Below are 20,778 nucleotides of genomic sequence, written 5' to 3' on the forward strand. Positions count from 1 at the left end.
TTTTGTCAGAAAAGTAAAATTGAACAGAAAACAATTTCTTATTCTCAGGAAAGTATGATGAATGACCTACAGACATTACAAATTCCAGGAAGGTTTTATATGATCACCTAACATAATGACTCTGAAATAACAATGCATATTTTCTGTGTATTTAGACATTTAAAGAAATATTCCTCTTTCACATAAGCGCTCCAAATCAAAATCTTAAAACAGGTTACTCATCTTGACAGAGTACTGATTCAATAAAGAATATTTCTTTCATTTCTGCATCATCAGTTATTTCTAAGTAAACGATACCTCCACTACTGCTTTTCTGCTCTGTCACAGGAAGGACATGCACCTATTACAGCGAATCCAGAGGAGGGCCATGAGGATGATCAAGGGGCTGGAGCACCTCTCCTATGAAGACACGCTGAGGGGCTTGGGGTTGTTCAGCCTGGAGAAGAGAAGGCTCTAGGGAGACCTTACAGCGGCCTTCCTGTACCTACATGGGGCCTACAGGAAAGCTGGGGAGGGACTCTGTGTCAGGGAGTGCAGTGATAGGAGAAGAGGGAATGGCTTTAAACTTAAAGAGGGTACATTTAGATTAGATATAAAGAAGAAATTCTGTACTCAGAGAGTGCTGAGGCACTGGCACAGGCTGCCCAGAGAAGCTGTGGATGCCCCATCCCTGGAGGTGTTCGAGGCCAGGCTGGATGGGGCTTTGGGCAACCTGGTCTGGTGGGAGGTCTCTGCCCATGGCAGAGGGGGTGGAACTGGATGGCCTTTAAGGTCCCTTACAACCCAAACCATTCTGTGATTCAATGATTACATATACATATATATATATATATATATATATATGTGCTGATGTTACTTTAGCAATAGCACAAATTACCCTAACATATTTCACAAATATCCACAAAGTACAGAAATGGGTTATTACTCATTAAGAAAATAATCACGATTTTTTCTTGTGCCCATGGTCCTTGGTCCTTTTTAGTTAGGATACTTTTGATTCAAATTGTAATTTGGAAAGACTGAAAAAACAAACAAAAACACCAAATGACCAGTGACGACTTCCAAACCTTGCCCAAAACAACAGATAAGAAAAACACTGGCTGTTATGAATCCCAGGAACACTTGCCGTTATCTCTGTAAAAAGAAAGTTCAGAACTTAAAGAACTTTCTGAAGCAACTTTCTTAAGAAACCAATTTGTTTAGTTGTTTTTATCTTGCAAATAATTAGAGATAGTATGCAATGGCTTAATCCTTGCTTTCTGGGTATATATAACAAACAAACAAACAAACAAAAAACAGCTCCCAGGACCATTGGCTGTTAGATACAATGTCAGAATTGAACCACAGAGGAAAAAATGGAAGGGGCAATAAGAATAGCCTAACTTTATAATTTGATCCTACTCTTAATATAAAAGTGTGGCACTCAATAAAAGCTGGCGCAGTGAAGGTCTGTTGGAGTTGGTAATTTTCACACAACTAGTCTAAAACGTTTGGGTGTTTCTTCTGTACTTTGATGGCAAGTAAATAAATTTGAATATATTGGATTAAGTTTCCAGATGGTGATCAACGGCATTTTTTTTTTTAAACTGAGTGTAATCTTGTTCTGTACTTTCAATTTTTTATATATTTATTTATTTATTTTATTAAATGAAGGATCAGTGCCAGTGGTTAGCAATGACATTAACTTGTTCTGGTTTAAAACCAAAGTATAGGTTTTAAACTTATTGCTACATGCACCTGTTAAAACAGTGAGTCATCTGAATATACATTCACACAATCTTATTTTTTGTGTGCTACACCTCTGAAATAACAAATATTTTAATCAATTTATTTTATGATGTTTTCAAATTGCATACAAATGCAGACTAGATTTGAAATAATTACATAAATTCCTTTTAATGAAATTGTCTTTAAAATGCTGAATGCATAATCTAGTCTTTTTATCATCATATTTAAAATTAAGAAATAGTACATTTCTTAATTAATTATTAGCTACACTAAAGTAATTGTCAGAATATTTTTACTTAATATAACCAAACTACAGGGTCTATACACACACACAGAACTGAGAAGACTGGATCTGGGGCACTTAAACTACTTGGCTGCTCTATAAACTCTCACTCAGTTACCAAATGCTTCAATAATACAGCACTAGCCTTGTAGTCCTTAGTATTAGTTGGTACTATTCTTTCCTACCAGTTTTTATTTATATATTGGAAGGAGTTAAAGAGCAACACGGCTTACTTTCCTTATCAGTTTTCCCACCCTCACATAAACACATCCAAAGTGAAAATAATTTGTTCCTGCGTGTGAAACCGAAACCAAAAGTCATTAAAGCAAAAGTTTTTCTACTCAGAAGATATTGACAGTACTTATACTTGGAACTTTAATTCCATTGGAGAGGCTAAAAAACAATCTTTGTTAATGTCAGCAATTTAAATGAAATAAAGCCTAAAGTGAGCTCAGCTACTAACAGACAGCCTGTCCCATCCCAGTGCCTGCCCACTGCCCAGTCAGTGTACAACTAAAATACTTAAAAGAAAATGATACTCTTAATTATGCTTGTATGCCACCTATGGCTTCAGATTTGGTTTGCGTAACAGCACCTCAGCAAAATTATAGCACAGTCAGGGTGGAGAGGTAAAAAACAACCTTACATGGCTGCAGAACTTTTATTACTTATTGCACTCTAAAAATAATGAAGACTTTCATCAAATGTTGCAATTGCTATGCTAGTGTAAAATTCTGGAAAATGTTAATAATAAGTAATAGTCAAGCAGGAGTGAGAATTAACTGGCATTGCAAATTGTTGCAAGTACGAATTTTCCATTTGCCAATCAAAGTGGGAGCTTAACTGGCCACTAAAACTATACAGCGCAGAACAGCTTTCTCCTTTACTCCGAAGACGATCGCCTTGTCAGTCCGCGCAGCATCTTTCTCACGCTGTTCGCCCCTTAAGGTGCCGTCCAGGGACACTGACCCTCCTCTAGAGCCAACACAACTCAAGGGCAAGAAGCTGCACAGCCACACTGCAAGTTAGTCCAGTGACTTGACCCAGCTGAAAATTACACGTGCCATTTGACCGATTCTTTTTTCAACTGATCCAAGTCATTGCTGCAACCCTCCCTCCCCACACATCTCCCTTCAACCATGCCATGTATTCCTGCTGCTTTACTTGAAATGGCACTTCTTTGACTTCAACCCGAGTCAGTCAGAGAGCAGAGAGAAAACTCTGAAAGAAGCGGACAGCTTTCAGCTAGGTAGGCTTCCGTCAGTGGTGTTCTCCTGATCCAGTGACACAAATCAGTGTCGGTGCAAAGGAAGGGGGCAAGAATGGGTGGCTTGCCAGAGAAAGAGGCAGTAGTGCAAAACAAAGCCTGCAGCACTGAAATTTGCTTAAGCCATAGAGAACTGAGCACTCAGACTGCATGCCAGAACCGGACAAGGAATAATTAGTCTCCTTCCTTAATATTTAGTATACTTTAAAACTGACTTTTAATCGTTATGCCAAACAAGGAAACATTAAGGGAAAGAGAGGAAAACCAACACAAGTGCTATCAGAACGGGCAAATTTCTTCCTCTAATCTCAGGGCATTTCTGTGTACATTACTTGCTGGCTGTAGAGCTCAACCTTCGACACCTGCTTTGTCATACTGGCAAATACGTGTACAGCTACGCACTGAACCGCACGGAGGAATGGATTCAACCAAACAAATATTTTTGGAGCTAGGGTTCTTGTTTGTCATTTGTTATGCAAGGTCAGCTTTTTAATCCTCCTAGTATGTGGCCAAGCTGCTGTTGTGGCTCAATGGAAGAAACAGCTGAATGGTCTGAGGAAGGAGCTGCTGAAGTCAATTATAACACACTACCACCCCAAACCCTTTTGAGATTTAAGCTAAAACAAAGTAAAATACAACAATTATGGTTTAAAAATGTAACTTGATCCATCACGCAGATAACTGTCACTCAGATAAAAAAAGAACTTAATTTATGCCATGGTAGCTCAGTGCTGTGCCTAAACCCTTTATATGCTTCAACAGCACAATCCCTTAACAACATTCACCTACTAACACAGTTTACAGTCCCATGGGAAGGCCTGCAATGAAAGAAAAGTTGGGTATTATCCTGCATTGGGTTCAGAAGACCATAGGGAGGGAAAAAAGATCACTGCTTAGGGGGTCACAATTTAAGCATATTTAACAGAACTGACTAAATTAACCAGACTAACCTTTCTAAACCTCTCTGTAGAGAAAGGGGATAAAGTTTCTGTTCTGGTGACCTTCTAGAGGAATTCATTTGAATGGTCTGAATGGCCTTCTGGATGACTCTTATCACTGATTACAGAGGATATCAAAGATGACATTGCATGCTAGCTAAATACCTCACTCAGCAGTTAGCACCCCCGCCCCCCGCCCCCCCCCCCCCAAAAAAAAAAAGAAAAAAATAAAAGGAAAGAAAAGACATAAAAGAGAGACAGTTTTATCTGTGGATAGTACTTGTAACATAGCTTCCTTCTATAAGACCCAATTAGATTGCTCTACTTTATTCTAAGATGTTGTGACAATAGTTACTTTGGGGGGTGGGGGGGGAGACACGGCTCTATTCTGCCTATATTTTGGCTCAGGGATTCAAACTTTGTCAGAGAGATGAGCAAATGATTAGCAACCATCTCTGAAATACTCAGGCTGAGTGATTTGCTCAGTGCTAGGCTAACTGTGACAGAAGGGAAGGAAGAACAGCATTTTTCAAGACAGCAGTCAGGTGTCCTAATGATGAGATCCCACATTTTCTCCCCACAGCCCCTGCCTACCCATTTGCCAACTTCTACAAATGATAAGGAAGTTCTAGTAGGATATGATATGCCTTTCTTCCACTCCATAGCAAAGTTCCAGCTTCTTGCTCCGAAAAACAAAAATCATCTTTACTTTACAATCAATAGGGAACTGATTCTACTCTGAAATCGTCCTTTTCTGAATAAGTCACATGGTAAAAGCTTTTTCTGGTGGTTTGACTGAAAATGAGAGAGACAGGTACAGGGAAGAGGCTGGGAAGGTGGAGTTCTAAGATTTGACAAAACGGACAAAGCAATGAAAATGGGACATTTTCTTTGTTAAAAGCAGAACACAGAATTATCACATGGTTCTGTAGGCCAGTCATGACTTTCTTCCTCTCCTTCTCGTAACTTACTATGTCTCAGTATAATTTTTTATTTAGCATATAAACATCTAAAATCCCTTTCCCAAAATTAATCACTGCTCATCACATCTCAATTCAAGTTTCTTAAACAAACAATAGTACAGAAGAAAAATAAAAAAGGGCCAAATAAAATATTATTTTGCTAATGGAAAGAATAAAAACACACAGACATATATATATATATATATAAAGTTAGAATAATGAATGTTATTAATTCCCAATATTTATAAAAATGTCCATCAAGAACAAGCAAAGAAGCCAAAGGACTTTTTTTTTTTTACTTGACAATAATAATGACATAATAAATTATTTTGTATGCATGCAATGACTCATTTTTGTTAATCTATTAGCTTTGATTAGAAATATATATGTCCAACTGCAGAGGATTATATTCTTTCTTTAGAATAAACTATGTTGTAATTACTTGAGTAACAACTTTAATGTTGAATAATTCAATTAATATTGAAAGTGTTCAAATAACACTCAGCAATAAAGACTGGAACTCCACATTTTACAGAACAATAACAGTAAAGAATGATTAACAATTATCTTCATTTACACTGAAAAGAAATTTTATCTCACACTATTTTAACTGTAACTTAACTGACAACTGTGCATCATTCATTGCTTTTCACAAGTATCTAAAAGTAAGAAAACTAGAACATAACAAACAGTTTTATCTGGTTGATCATAGCAAAATAACTTAAGAATAGGTGAGTAACAGTAATATGTTTCATCTATCACTAGATGTGGATCAAGCCCTAGCATTCATGGGACAGACTCATCCTATCTTCTCATTAAATCCATGTTTTGTCACCAATGGCACCAAAGACAATCTCCAAAACACCATCTCATTCAACATGCTTATTCAGCGTTCCACCTGTAAGTAATTGGTTGTAAAAATTAGGTGTTTTAATAATGATGTACCTCAATAAGCATTTCTAATAATATTAATAATAAAACCAATAAAAGACAAACACCCCTGCTATTCAACCTTCACTGATAAGAAAGTAGAGAAGCATGACACTGTTTGCATACAATTAAGATGGGTGTATACTGTCTTCCATGTTTTGACAGTCTTACGTTACATCGCAAAGAAGCATCCCTAAAGAAAATTATTTCTATTTAATTCAGAAGGTAATATTTTATTCTTGGGCAATTTAAATAAATAAGCACAAATCTCTGGAGATTTGATGAGTATAATGTGGTAGAGAGGAAAAACAAATCAATTAAGCAGCTACCCTGATCTGAGAGAGATGCCTCTAACATGAGTGAAATAGAATCTGAAACGTTTATGGACCTTTCGAAACAGAAAGCTACTTTATTTGCCCTTGGCACCTGGGAAAAAATCCTTTGTTGTTATTGATCACCGTCCCTTGCCCTTGATGATCAGCAATGACCTGGGTAAAAATACAGCTTTCCCAGCTTTGATTCTCTGGAAGCTATGCCTCTCAAAAATCATACGATATTAAACTAGCACTAGACTTGTCTATTACATTGTCTCATGTACGTTTCATTTGAACTAAAGCAAAATAGATATCAAATGTCCTTTCGTCTCCTGCTCAACACATAGCCTTTTGTATAACCAAACCAAAACAAGAAGTGCATAACACTAAGCACATGAACCAGACAGAGAAAAGAAGAAATTTGAAAAGAACTTTGTAAGTTTGGCTTTAACCTTCTCTAGATACTTACACACACTATAAACGACCTGGTGTATGCTGAGTTTAAATTTTAACTTTGAATCTTCTGACCTTACTGTATCATAAGTGAAAATTGATTGACTCCTCTAAAACTGCACTAATTTAAAACTTCCATTGCCCTTGGGAATGTTTGCACATCTAGTTATTTCTTCAGCTGCAAAAGACAGTAGGTAGTTGTTTCTATGGAAGCCCAGTCTTCCAGAGGAAGACAATCTGCAGTGTCACCTTCAGAAAGCATTAGAAATCATTTAGCTAGAAATGCTCACTCAACTGACTGTAGCATTGGCTTTAAACACATTCTTTTAGAGTAACTATGTTTATGAGGTAATTCCGCAGAAAAGTACACTGAAAACAAAAGCTCAAGATTCTGTCTGATGAAAACACCATCACTTCTTTCTTTGTGTTTCTTTGTTCTTAGAAAGCCCTGTTAATAATCAAAGATCACTTCAGGTCCTTATCTGTGACCCAAACAAGCATATCTCAGCCCTGAAACCATGAAGAGCCATCTCAGAGCTACAACATAGTGTTACTGTATGGCAAAATGTCTACATAGCTAAACAAACAAACTGATTTTTCCTCTTTAAGGAAAAGTTATCCACACATCTTCCCAATTGTAGAAAGATTACACTCCAGCACAATCTACTATAGTCTATAGTCACACTAACAAAATACTATTAATTTCAAATAGTGAGATTAATTCCTGGAGTTTGTTATTGCAATTTGTTTTATTCTATGGCCACATTCCTCTCTCTAACTTTTCTAAACTAGGAGTCTACGCACACAAAGCAGTTTGCTAGTCCTTGTTTTGAGACATAGACCTTTAGTATATCAAGTCTCCACCAAAAACTTTGCGGCTATCTAGAGCGTACAATGTTGATAATTTTAGATTTTATCTGGAGCTGATGCTTCTGTTTTGTTTTATCATATATGATAACAACCTCTTCTTGAAAACTTAGGTTCAAGTTAAAACCATGTTTAGTAACAGCGATCTTTTAGTGGTTTTGACTGAGAAAAGACTTGTACAAATGCCTTAAACTCTACCATTTGAATGACATACTAGAGTGTGTTTAGAAACGTCTTGAAAGGAAGCAGCAAAAGTTTAGCTCAACACACAGAGCGAGAGATCTGGCAATCATGCTGTATTCCCGCTCACATCATGCCCTACCAATACCAACAGAAATTACAGATGTGTGAGGCATCGCTCTTCCTACAGGTGTGCCTGTCCTTGCTGGAGCCTGTGTCAGCCGCCCTCCAGCAGGCATCAACACCTGGAAGGCTTGGGTTACATTGCCCAAGTTTTAAAGCCACAGCTGAAATTTCTCTTGGCCCCAGCAAAACGAACCACAAAAGCTCCCAGTGATTACTGCTGTGCCACATTTCCCATTTTTCCCCTCTACCATTACTGATAGAGGGATATTACTGACCAGTGATAGGAACTGGGATGCTGAACTGGACAGATCTTTTGTGACAATGCGTATAGTTTTACAATCTCATTATTTCTTCAAGACACAATTCCAGGTCTGTTAGTTTTAACCTTGTACATGACCTGGCCAGTAAAATATGACTGAAGAGTCACACTGCGCTGGCACAAGCTATATTTTATACATATAACTGGGGAAAATAAGGTGCTAAAATCAAGCATAACTACTCTTACATAGCAACTAGCCAAACTACAATCCAGCTAATTTTCCTGAAGTTACTTTGAATTGTTTTGAACCCTTAGTATTTCTACATTCAAGTGTTGTCAATATGCAGATGATGTTTCATCAAATAACTGTTTCTGGAAAGAACTTCAAAAAATATCGACTTTTGAGTATCTACTAAATACAACATCCTACACAACACAGTGTCAGAGAAGTATTTTGAAGTTGTATATATTTCAACTGTCTTAAAAATATACCTCAATGGTTTTCCCACTTGCATATCTGTAAAATGTATATCCAATGGCTTTAGACTAAAACCAATTTTTTTATTATTCCTTGAAACAAACAACTTTCTGTAAACTAGTGCTTTACAGCAAGTAGAGATTCTTACAGAGGTACGCAATAGCACTTGCAAAATGAAAATCCCAGTCAGAAAGGAAGAAAGATTTTTCCTTCCTTCTGTATCCAACCAGCATACTCTAAAAAACAGGCTTTGATTTTTCAGATGCTATTATGACAATCAGCAAAGACTGAACTTAAGTCTTAATTTACAGAAAAGCTGTGAAACTTTCAGAAACTGTGGGGGCAGAAGAGTTGGAGAAGCACAACTATAAATGTGGTTAGGTCACTTAAAACATTTACTTTATCTTTCTCCACAAAAAAAAAAAAAAAAAAAAAAAAACATGGCCTAGAAGCAAGATTTGATCAGAGTTATACTAATTTATTTTATGCAGTGCGATTATAAACTGTGCAACCTCACTGAAGAATCACAAAATCCATCACAAAACCCAAAACCCAGTTATAGTAATTACTTTGTTTCACTATTCAGTAAAATTACTAAATATCTTTCACTATTTTTCTAATAGTTACTTTACTTCACATTTTAATGCTAGCAAAGTGGCTTTAAAATCATTACAAAAATGAAAATTTATGGTTAAATTTTTTTCTAATATCCATCTATGTATTCATACATGTTTGTAGATTCCTTGCAAAAGATCTACAGCAGGTCACTGTTAAGGGACACACGGAAATCTTCTGATGATGTTTATTAAAATAGTAAATATTCTTGCCTTTGTAGTGTACTGAACCGGTAACATGCTAATTTTCTTTTCCTCTAAGTAGTATGGAGGGAAGTTCAAAGAAATTATTTCAAAGAGCACAAAATTACTGTTTGTAAATATTGAAAGCCCATCAAAAATTGGAAAAATAAAAGCTCTGCTTGGGGAGATGTTATGACTTCGGATAATATATTTGATAATGAAAAATACAGAGCTCTCATTCTTAAGATATTTTCTAGACTAACAATATATTGTCAGAGAAAGCACACTGCACACTTAATATGAAAATTACAAATGTCTAACTCAAAGATGAACAAAAACACAACAATTCTGTATTTACTGACAAGTTAAGGTCACCACATGCCTCATCACAACATCCATCCAAAACCTCAAAGGCACAGAAGAAGTTAACAGGACTTATGTATTCCTTTTCACCTTACAAATACAGTCTGTAGAGCTCACACTTTCAGCAGATATCCAAAAATAATACATTACCCAGTGACACCGGATTTGGAGTTCATTATAGTACATTATGAGTGGCATTACTGGCCTGCATATCAGTTTTATCTAACACATCTGCACATCCAGTTATGACATATTTAAGAAGTCATTCTAGTTGTCAATGCTTTGTATGAAGTACAGTCTTTGCAAGTACAGAGTATTTACGAGAGAGAGATGAAACCATAACAGTTAGTAACTTGTTTTTTCCATGGCTTTGGCACAGGTCAGGCACGCCGCAGTGGTCAGGAATAAATGAAGCTGCACCTACTGAGAAGTCAAAGAGGGATACTGCATCACTGATGCTGTTCCAGCTGTGTCAAGCTTCCTGAAGAACAAGAGGCTGTGGCGTGTACTGTTAAGTTCGGTGTGTCCAACAATTTATCCTCATTCAAGAGGTACTGAAAGTAGGAATAGTGGAAGCAAGCTTCTCTGATAGTACAGACTTGTAAGGTGGAAGTAATTACTCTGTAACTCTAAGTGTGAGTAGCAATGCATTAGCCAACATCTTTGATTGACCCCAAACCTCAAGAAATAAAATTGCAGTCTGTTGCAAGAGAGAGACTGTGAAGGTAAGAATTATCAGAGCCTCGTACCCTTTGTGGAGGAAGCATCTCTCCCCCTGCTCTCTTCCTCTCCCTCTCCCTCCCTGACAGACATGGGTAAGTCAAAGCAAAAAAAAAATATATATATATCTGTTTTCATAATACACATGCACGTTACATATACATGCCCATACAAAGCAGTTTTGTAAATTAAAAAACTGGTAACCGTCTCCTTTTCTGTGAATCATTTGCAATCCTACAGAGGACACAAGCAGAATTTAACTCTTTTGCCTATTTGGACTTCAGGAGCAGTTACTGGAGTCTTGCTAGGCCAGTATCACAGCAGAGAGCAGGACACACTGAAAGACCGGGGGCTGAGGCAGTTTCTAGGCAGCAGCAGAAGAGGGGGCACCAAGGCCTCCTGGGTTCAGTCTAGAGCTCTGGGACAGAAGATAAGAAATATCTCAAACTGGTGAAAGACAACGTGGCAAGGGATGTGGAAAAGCATCATGTTTCTTGCACTAAATGTGGTGGTTCCATTCCTAAGGTGCTCTTCCATTAGCTCTCCATTTTAAAAAAGTGAAAGTCACCAAAGGAGGACCAACAGCTAATCCTAAAATCTATTTTAAGTTAGATGTACAGCTTCCACTCTTGTTGAAGAACCATAGAGAAGTTTGGGTTGGAAGGGACCTTAAAGCCCATCCAATTCCAACCCCCTGCCATGGGCAGGGACACTTCCCAACAGACCAGGCTGCCCAAAGCCCCATCCAACCTGGCCTTGAACACCTCCAGGGATGGGGCATCCACAGCTTCTCTGGGCAACCTGTGCCAGTGCCTCACCACCCTCACAGTGAAGAATTTCTTCCTAATGTCTAGTATAAATCTCCCCTCTTTTAGTTTAAAGCCATTTCCCCTTCTCCTATCGCTGCACTCCCTGACACAGAGTCCCTCCCCAGCTTTCCTGTAGGCCCCATGTAGGTACAGGAAGGCCGCTGTAAGGTCTCCCCAGAGCCTTCTCTTCTCCAGGCTGAACAACCCCAAGCCCCTCAGCGTGTCTTCATAGGAGAGGTGCTCCAGCCCCTTGATCATCCTCATGGCCCTCCTCTGGACCTGTTCCAACAGGTCCATGTCCTTGTGCTGGGAGCCCCAGAGCTGAGTGCAGGGCTCCAGGTGGGGTCTCATAAGAGCAGAGCAGAGGGCCACAATCACCTCCCTCGCAGCTTTTGGTGCAGCCCAGAATATGGTTGGCCTTCTGGGCTGCAAGTGCATGTTGCCACCTCATGTCCAATTTTTTGTACACCAATATCCACAAGTCCTCAGGGCTGCTCTCAATCCGTTCATCCCCCAGTCTGTACTCATGTTTGGGATCGCCCTGACCCAGGTGCAGGACCTTGCACTTGGCCTAGTCAAGCAAATCTCTCTTAGTCTTTCACCTCTTCTGAAACAAGCAGTAATATTAGTTCAATTTGTTGTCAAACTAAAATCAGAAAGATCCAGCCATTACAGCACAATGACTGTAAGACCTCCTTTCATGAAGAAATGTCATTGATATTTGGCCAACATCTTAGGAATTGTCACAGAAGCAACAAGAAACAAAAGAGATATCCCAAGATACTTTGGACTTTCTATGAGACAGGTTGAATAAAAACAACCCGTTTCAATGGGGAAACGATTGCTACTGCCCAAATGGGCAATATCGGTTTTATGTTGCTATCAGTTTTTCATCAAACAGCTACCAAAAATTACAATACATTCCAAGTTGCATACAGTAGATAGTGGATTTCACTTTTCAGCTAACTTGAGTGAAAGAAATGTTTAAACTTCCTGGTAAAAGCTCACAAAACATGATCAAGATGTGATTGCTACAGTATAACTAGGACTGTGATACAAACTTTACTTTTAAGTTGATGATTCCCATGCAGGATCCAGTTTTCAACTAAGTGACAGCATTTCTCCTTCAGTTTTCTATATTCTACTATTTCAGAAATTAGCACAGTAGTTGAAGAACAGCCCATGGCATCAGAAGCATTTTTATTTTTATTGTTTAAACTTGTGACCACTGTTGGATACACAAAGTTTAAATTTCCACAGAATACACGTCTTTGGGGCTTATATATTAGGTGATCAAACTTGACATATAGACTAATACAAGACCACAGAACTTCAGTCAGGTGCTCCTGAAATTGGTTTCAGTTTGTAGTTTCACTATATCTGTAAAATTTAATGTCAAAGGCTTTAGTTCTAAAAATAAAAACAAAAATACCAAATCATCATCTGAAGTGAAATATCACCTTGAAAACAATAGACTTTAGGAAAAAAAAAAAAAGCGTATATATTTTGCAAGACACCTGAAGAATTAAAAAAAAGACATTTTCCAATCTATAAAACATAAATAAACATATAATTTTGGACTACAGGTCTTTAAATATGTCAACCTTTAATATTTTAATGGAAATTGGTTAAGTCACCTTAAAATACTAGGTTTATGAGCAATGCCAAGGTGAAATACACAGCGAAGAAAAGACACCAATGCACACTTGCACTTGTGAGGTTCAGACAAATCGCTCTGCTTACTTCCTGGTAAACCCCAGTAGGAATGTTTTAATCTGAGTAGCAATCACAGCCCAGGTCTAACTACAGTTACTCAAATGTATTGATCCAGTGGGTCACCTAAACGATCAACTGTAACAGTTATACCTAGAGGAAAGATGGAAACACTTGGTCGTTTGATTAGATAAAATCTCCAACAGGCAGAGAATTTCAGTACATTTCCACCGCAGTTAGTACAGAAGTTACTGAAATTTAGAAGATAGAGACCCTGCCAAACTGAGCACAGCTTTCGTACTGCCTTTGGTACTTTTGACCTGTCAGATTATGCAGTTGTCCAGGGAAGTACCTTTATGGGATCACTTCTACATTTCATCAAACAAATTTGTCACAGCAACCTCGATTCAGGCTGACTTTAATCCCAGACATGACAGCAAGGGTCTGCCAAAGGAGGTCAAGTGATGTGACTGCAGAGGCAGCAACCACAGTTGCTTTCCAAACGAACCATCTACATGGCAGTATGGCACCACACTTCCAACTACTCCACCGGAGATGATGAGAACAAGCAACAGTCTTGCAGTGGGCGGGGAACGAGCCCATAAAGTAAAGCAAACTTGTCACAACATAAACGAAAGTAGCCCTAGTATTTGCTGGAACACAGAACTTCTCAAAAGCTACACCAATGCAGAAGGCAGCAGACATGGATGAAGAAAGACAGTGTAAAATGCGCCTATTGAAACAAATTTGGGGAAAAAAAAAAAAAAAAGATGGCACTTTTGCTTATATTTTCCTTTACCTGCCTTGTTGACCAATTTTTCCAAGTCTGTCCACCTCACTGACATGTTGTCATTTGAAGACTCAAACTAACAAACAGAAAAACTATGCTGTTTGCCTCACTTATAGAGGTTGGCAAGATTACTGTCTTTCATTTTCCATCTAGAAAAGACAGCCTCTTCAATGCTTTTCTATAAATGCTTCGTATTTTCTTCAAATCAACTCCCCCCTTCAAAGAAAAAAAAAAAGAAAAAAGAAAAAAAGAGCTGGTCATCATTAAAACAACTCTGAGAAAGCAGAGGAACAAATGACATGAAGGATACAGCCAGCCCAACAAAGTCACCCTTTCAGCCTGTTAGCATATTTCAAGGTTTCTATCTTTGAATTCCCCATCATTGGCCTACAGTTGGGCTCCCTCTCTCCCAAGTTTATATCCAGAGTAAAAATCATCCTATACACAACCAAATCCACAAAGAATTTTTTGTTAAAAAATGAACTTACCTTCATTTGTATTGCTTATAAGAGGATTTCTCATTTGTATTTTGGAAGAACCATGGCACCTATCAGCAGGAGCAGTTAGCATTCATACTCAGCCTAACAATCTCAAATAGATTTTCCACTTTTTTCATTCAAGACACAAGATCAAGATTCAGAAGGAAAAATGGAGATACAGCAAATTGCACTGGACTTCAATCACCAGATTCAAAGAATACTGTATTGCATTAATTACAAATAAAATATCCACAAAATGGTCAATAATGTGGTAGTTCACGGAGGATTTAAATTATCCAATATTCAATGTTTCAGGTCAACTTGAAGTTATATACCTCCCAAATTAGTATTCACTACATTTAAATTATTTATGATTTCTGATTTTTCAGGCACAGCTCTGAAAATTGCATTAAAAGACAAAACTTGTCAAAAAAGAACAGCAACTTAGAAAAAAACAAACACAAGCGACAGTTTGACCACATCTGAGTCCAAAAGCATTAACAATTTTGGCACTTCAAATAAACTTTGCACTTACACAATGAACGAAAGTGACTGGTTTTAAAAGTAAAAAAAAAAACAGTCTATCACTTCAAGCATTTTGAGAGATGCACTTTTGCCCAATGAACACGATGCGTAGCCTGCCTAGTGAGGACGACCATAGTCAACAGCCTACTGAGCCTTTCATATAAGTCAACATCGGGAACACAGTGTAAGACGAACAAGCAGATTAATAAAGACTGCTCACTGTTTAACTTCAGCCCAACATCCAAACAGAACTTTTCTCGTCATTCTTATGCCTATCGAAAATGGTGTCCCGTTGTCGGTCATTGAACAAATCCAGAAACACACAACACACAAGCACCGGCCACAGCATGGTCTACAGGCCCAACTCTTCAAACCCAACAGAACTTTTCCCGAAGTCAAAGCAAGTTTTGGGCAATTCTTTCCTATGCAGAGCGGTCCCTACGTTTCTCAACTACTTCCAGGGATCATTCCTTCAAGACTGGCTTAAGCCACGCGATGAGGATGGGGGAAACTTGCCAAAGCAATTAACCGTGATTTATCTGCCTTGGGAACACAGGCCTTCAGTCTACTCATCCATCAGTTCAGCACCTCTGCTCAGCCTTCAACTTGCTTAAAACGTAAGCGCACACGTGGTACCCTTCACTGGCTTATACGGGTCTGTTCGCCCACGGCGGCATGGGTGTAATGCCACTACAAGGAGATACCTGCACACCAACAGCATGCACAGCAAGGCGTCTCCTTCTGTCAAGCGTCCTGAAGGCCGCCCGTCTCCTTCGACCTTAGCAATCCAGACTCTGGATATAAATATTATTTATTTTTTTTTTTTATAAATCGATGCCTGGATGCCTACTAACCATGCAATAAACACATTTTTGTCTTGGGGTGCCTACCCATTTACCCAAAAGACAAGAAAGGCTCCGAAACGGCCTCCACTTTTCACTCCCAGGGATGACTTCTCGTAAAAATAAAAACAAGGAAGTTAAATCCAAGAGGACCATGATGCCTTTCAATTAAGGGTAAGGATGTGAAATTGCCACACACAGGACAGGAAATTCGAAGTTGGGCTGTCACCGCACCCCCCGCCACCACCCCAAAACCTTCCTCTGGTGCCAGCGTGCCCTTCGGCCGCCTCCCGACCGCCGGGCGAGGGCCGGCGTGTGGGAGCCTCAACTTGGAGCCCCCCGGCTCCTCCGGCAGCCGTGCCCGGACCGCCGGAGCGGGGCGAGTTGCGATTTTCGCGTTTCCCATCGCGGCGCGCAGGATGGTGGCACACGACTTCGGTGCGGGGACGGCGCCGGGAGGGAGAAGCGCACCCCCCCCCCCCCCCCCTTTACACACACACACACGCAGCCCGGTTCCGGACCCGGGCGCTAACTCGGCTTTGCACGCGTTTCTGCACGCCGCCGTGGCGCGCTCGCCCCGGGGACGAGCGGCGGCGGCTGTCAGCGCTGCTCCCGGGGACCGGGGGCACCGCGGGGGGACCGGCGGGGTCCGGGCGAGACCGGAGGGGACCGGGGGGGCCGCGCAGGCCACGGGCGGCAGCACTCGGGCGCCTGCCCTCCTTCCGTCCTCCCCCCGGGGGAAGCCGGGCCGGGGCCCAGCAAGTGGGGGTGACACGGGGCGAGGCGAGCCGCGGGCGGGGCGGGGTGCGGCGGGGTGGCCGGCGGGGCCGGGGCCGGCGGCGGGGGGGCTGTTACCTCGTAGAGTTCCTCGGAAGCCATGCTGGGGAGCCTCACAAGGTGGAGTTGGGTGCGGGTTCGCGAATACTTTGTTTCAGTTGGTGGCCGTGTGGCCTCCTCTTCCCCCGTCTCCTCCGTCTCCCTCCTCCTCCTCCTCCTCCTGCTGCTCCTCTCTTCTTCCTCCTCCTCCTCCTCCTCCTCCTCCTCCTCCTCCTCCCCCTCCTCCTCCTCCTCCTCCGCCCCGCGCGTCTCTCTCCAGCGCAACCAGCAGCCCCGCTCGCTGAATGCCGCTGAGCTGCCGCTGCTGCTGGCGGCGGGGCTGCGCGCACCGCAGCTGCGCAACGCGGCTCGCGCCCCGATCGCGAGCGCGCCCTCGCGCTCTACTCCCCCCCCACCCCCCCCCCCGCCACCTCCCGCGGGCGCGCGCGCACGCGGGCGCGCACTCGCTCGCGCGCGCGCTCACGCGGCGGCGCCCCGCGCGCGCGCACCCGCCCCCCCCAAGCCCTCCGTCCCCGGCCCGGCCCGCTCGCTCCCTCCCCAGGAACACTAATCGAGTGCAGAGAGGGCGCCGCACCGCCGCCGCTCCGCCTCGCCTCCCTCCCGGCACCATCCTCCTCCTCCTCCTCCTCCTCCTCCTCCTCCTCCTCCTCCTCCCCCCGCTTTGATCTCCCATTGTCTGCCCAGCTGGGCTTGGGGCCGCCCGCGGGACGGGCGCGGGCTTGTGGGGGACACACGCATACACGGCACCCCGCCGCCGTGCTTCCTCCTCCTCTTCCTCCTCCTCCTCCTCCTCCTCCTCCTCCTCGCCGTGCCCGCGGAGTTTGCAGAGCGGGGAAGGCCCCGCCGATGTTCGGGTGTCCTGTGGGTGCCCTTTGGGGCGCTTCCACAGGAAGCTGTGCAGAGAAGGTGCCCCGTGGTCGGTTTAACTCGGTGAGCTGGACGGCCGGCTGTGCCAAGGTGGATGCGAAGTGTGACTCATTCAGGGGCATGTTCTGCAAGATGGCCCTCCTGGTCTTGTAAGGGCTGGGGGGGGACACGAAACAAGGTCAGGGCAAGAGCCATCGTTGACACACTTGATCACGCCAAGGCACTTGTCCAGGTGAGTTTCTCATCCCACACCGCACCAGGAAGCTGTACTCTGCTGCGGAACAGCACAAGTTAAAGCAGAGTTCATCACATTCGTGTAGTCAACCCACACACTGACTCAACAAATTTTTGATCAAGTTACCTCTTGCTTCTTTTTTTTTTTTTTACCAAAGACTTGCAAAAGCATTTCTCAAAAACGAAGACACCCCTCAATATTCTACTTTGATAAATGAGTTTTGGACCACTGTCCAGGAAGTATCCATTCAGAAAATGTCAATCTACTTATGGGATTTGGATGATTTATACAGAAAGAACGGGAAATTCCTTTTGGAGATGTGGTTTACCCATCCATTCTTCGTGACCAATAGATCACTTCCTCCAGGCCAACGTTCTTCCTCTAGATGACTGAAAATCTGGTACTGGACTGCCAGATGGACACCATTTCCATAGCCAAAATGTCTGCCACCTTTGATACTTTTGTCATTTCCTAACTAGCCTATGAAGAGTTGGTCTATAAAGATTGGTCTATAAACCATTTCTTGAGGTCTTCAAGAGCTGGGTTTAACCTAGGTGGTGTAAAAGGGGGCTGTTCAGTGACAGGATCGTTGACCCAAGTATGGGCCTGTGTAAGAAACGGACATGGTTGAGGTCTAGGACCTCTGTGACTGCCTTCCTCTTGACCCTGAGATGAGCATTCACTCACAGTTTCTGGGCTGTGGTCTGAATCCTTTTTGAGCTCTACACAGCATACCATTGTTGTTGTAGCCATCTTTTGAAGGACAGCCTTTTAAGGTATTCTGTAGTCATGTTTAGGCAAAGGGTTGGCAGCAATGGTTGCTGAAGACGTTACTTTGCTTGCGAGGCATAAGCATAGAATGCAGAAAGCTCTTTTTTTTTTTTTTTTGCCCCCTCTTTTCTGTTTTAACGTTGTAGTCAAACAGATCCTAGGCGTTTTGTTCTTCTGGATGACTAAAAAGAAATACAGTTCATCAGTACTGCTCTATTTTTAGTACTTCATGGAAACAACAAAAGCTCAGAGTTATTACTAATTTTAAGTATTTCAACCACCCTCCACATTTCATCTTCAGTGAAGGACGTTCTTCTTTTACACGTATTCATTGCTTGCAGTGCCATTAATTCTTCTTTGCCGCCTATTCTAACCTTTTGTCCTTGTTGCTTTATAAGACTTCTCAGGTGAATCGGCCATACTGTTCAAAAATACCATGTGATACTGCTGTGGTTCAAGCATCTGAGAGGTACCAAGTTTTGTGATTGGTGTCAAGGTTTTGCATTTGGATTTTGTTACAATAAGTCATCAAGTTTCATGATAGCTTGATCTCTTCTTGCTCTTTCTAGAAAAAATCAAGTTATCTAAAAGTTGTATGTGGTAAATTGTCTGCATCAGCATTTCCTTCTAATATTTTAAAGTGTTTCACACTTTCCTCACTGAGGCAGGATGTATCTTTTTTATCTGCCTTTTTTATTAAACAATCTTTGTTGTTAAAATGAAACTTCACAGCGACTTTGTAAAAGGCTTTATTAACCTGGCATATCGATGTTACTAGTAAAGAGGTTGTATGGAATACAGTTACTGAGCAGTCTAGGAAAAGTGAAAAGCCAGGCCTGTTTGAAATCTGAGAGTAGCAGGGCGTGTTCTTAGAGGTGGGTGAAATAGCCTTGGTTAACCCAGTCTTGATAAGAATCAGACTGTGAAAAACGCACAAGTTTGAGCATACAGTGCTTCCAGTTTGAAGAAGACAACTGCCTGTAGTGGCAGTCTTGGCAAATGTCGGGACAATCATTCTTCTATTTAGCAGAGTGAAGAATGTTTAAATTTATGGACAAGGTACAGATCATGGAATCACATTCATTTAAAAAGGTCAAGTCCATTTCAATATCACCATGTGCCACTGAAATGTCTATAAAGATCTTCATTGATGGTGGAATGGCTGTATTTGAAATAGTTACAGTGTTAGACCATAGCTGCCTAAAAGTTGGCATTAGTGAAAATATCATAGAGGTCTGTATTAGATGGCAATGGGTCTACACTTCCAGAATCTGCTCTGACCAAGGCATCTCAGCCATATTTGATATGCAGACGTTTATCCACAAGATCATAACTCTTGACATTAAGGTGACTATCAGTAACTTTTGATCGGTCATTTTAAGTTTTTTGTTTTTTTTTTTTTTTTTTTGTTTTTGTTTTTTTGTTTTTTTGTTTTTTGTTTTGTTTTTTAATATATACTTGGGAGTAGAACTTGGAAATAAAGCATTTAGTAGTTGAGATGTAGTCAGTGATTACCTGAAGGATTTCAAAAGGTGTGACTGGTAAGGTCAAATGCGATGGTCTACGCTACAGATATTAACTTCTGATCAAATTATATCATGGAATCACAGTATTACAGAATGTTTAGGGTTGGAAGGGACGTGTAGAGGCCATCTGGTCCAACCTCCTGCTCAAACAGAGCCACCTTAGAGCAGGTTGCCCAGGACCACATCGAGATGGCTTTTGAAGATCTCTAAAGAGGGAAACTCCATGACCACTCTGGAAAACCTGTTCCGTCACCCACACAGTACAGAAGTGCTTCCTGATGTTCAGATGGAATTTCTTGTGTTCCAGTTTGTGCCTCTTGTCCTGGCACTGGGCACCACTGAAAAGAGCCTGGCTCCATCTCATTGCATCCTCCTTTCAGGTATTTATACACACTGATAAGATTCTCCTTGAGCCTCCTGTTCTCCAGGCTGAACAGTCCCAACTGTCTCAGCCTCTCCTTATAGGAGAGGTGCTCCAGTCCCTTGATCTTCCTGGTGGCCCTCCATTGGACATTTTCCAGTATGTCCACATCTCTCTCATCCTATGCTACTTTTTCACAGTCACTGAAAAGCTAGCCAGCATAGTCAATGGAATTCAGGGCATGCTTCATCTCATCTTAGATAGCTGCCTATGTCTGGCCAGGTGAATTGCACTCTAAATTTGATTGACTATGTTGGCTGAATTTTTGCTGATTGAAAGTATGATACCTATCGTTCAA

At 41.4% G+C, this 20,778-nt stretch overlaps 1 protein-coding gene across 1 annotated transcript in view; it reads right to left on the bottom strand.

Moving 5' to 3' along the window:
- Positions 1 to 17,004, bottom strand: part of CDYL (chromodomain Y like) — a 106,280-nt gene extending 89,276 nt beyond the window's left edge. The window contains exon 1 of the mRNA XM_035560369.2: positions 16,679 to 17,004. Coding sequence (XP_035416262.1) covers positions 16,679 to 16,702 — 24 coding nt within the window. The 5' untranslated portion in view covers positions 16,703 to 17,004. The remainder of the gene's footprint in view (positions 1 to 16,678) is intronic.
- Positions 17,005 to 20,778: the final 3,774 nt, after the last annotated feature.

Source organism: Cygnus atratus, chromosome 2, assembly GCF_013377495.2.
Source record: "Cygnus atratus isolate AKBS03 ecotype Queensland, Australia chromosome 2, CAtr_DNAZoo_HiC_assembly, whole genome shotgun sequence".
Classification (NCBI taxonomy): domain Eukaryota; kingdom Metazoa; phylum Chordata; class Aves; order Anseriformes; family Anatidae; genus Cygnus; species Cygnus atratus.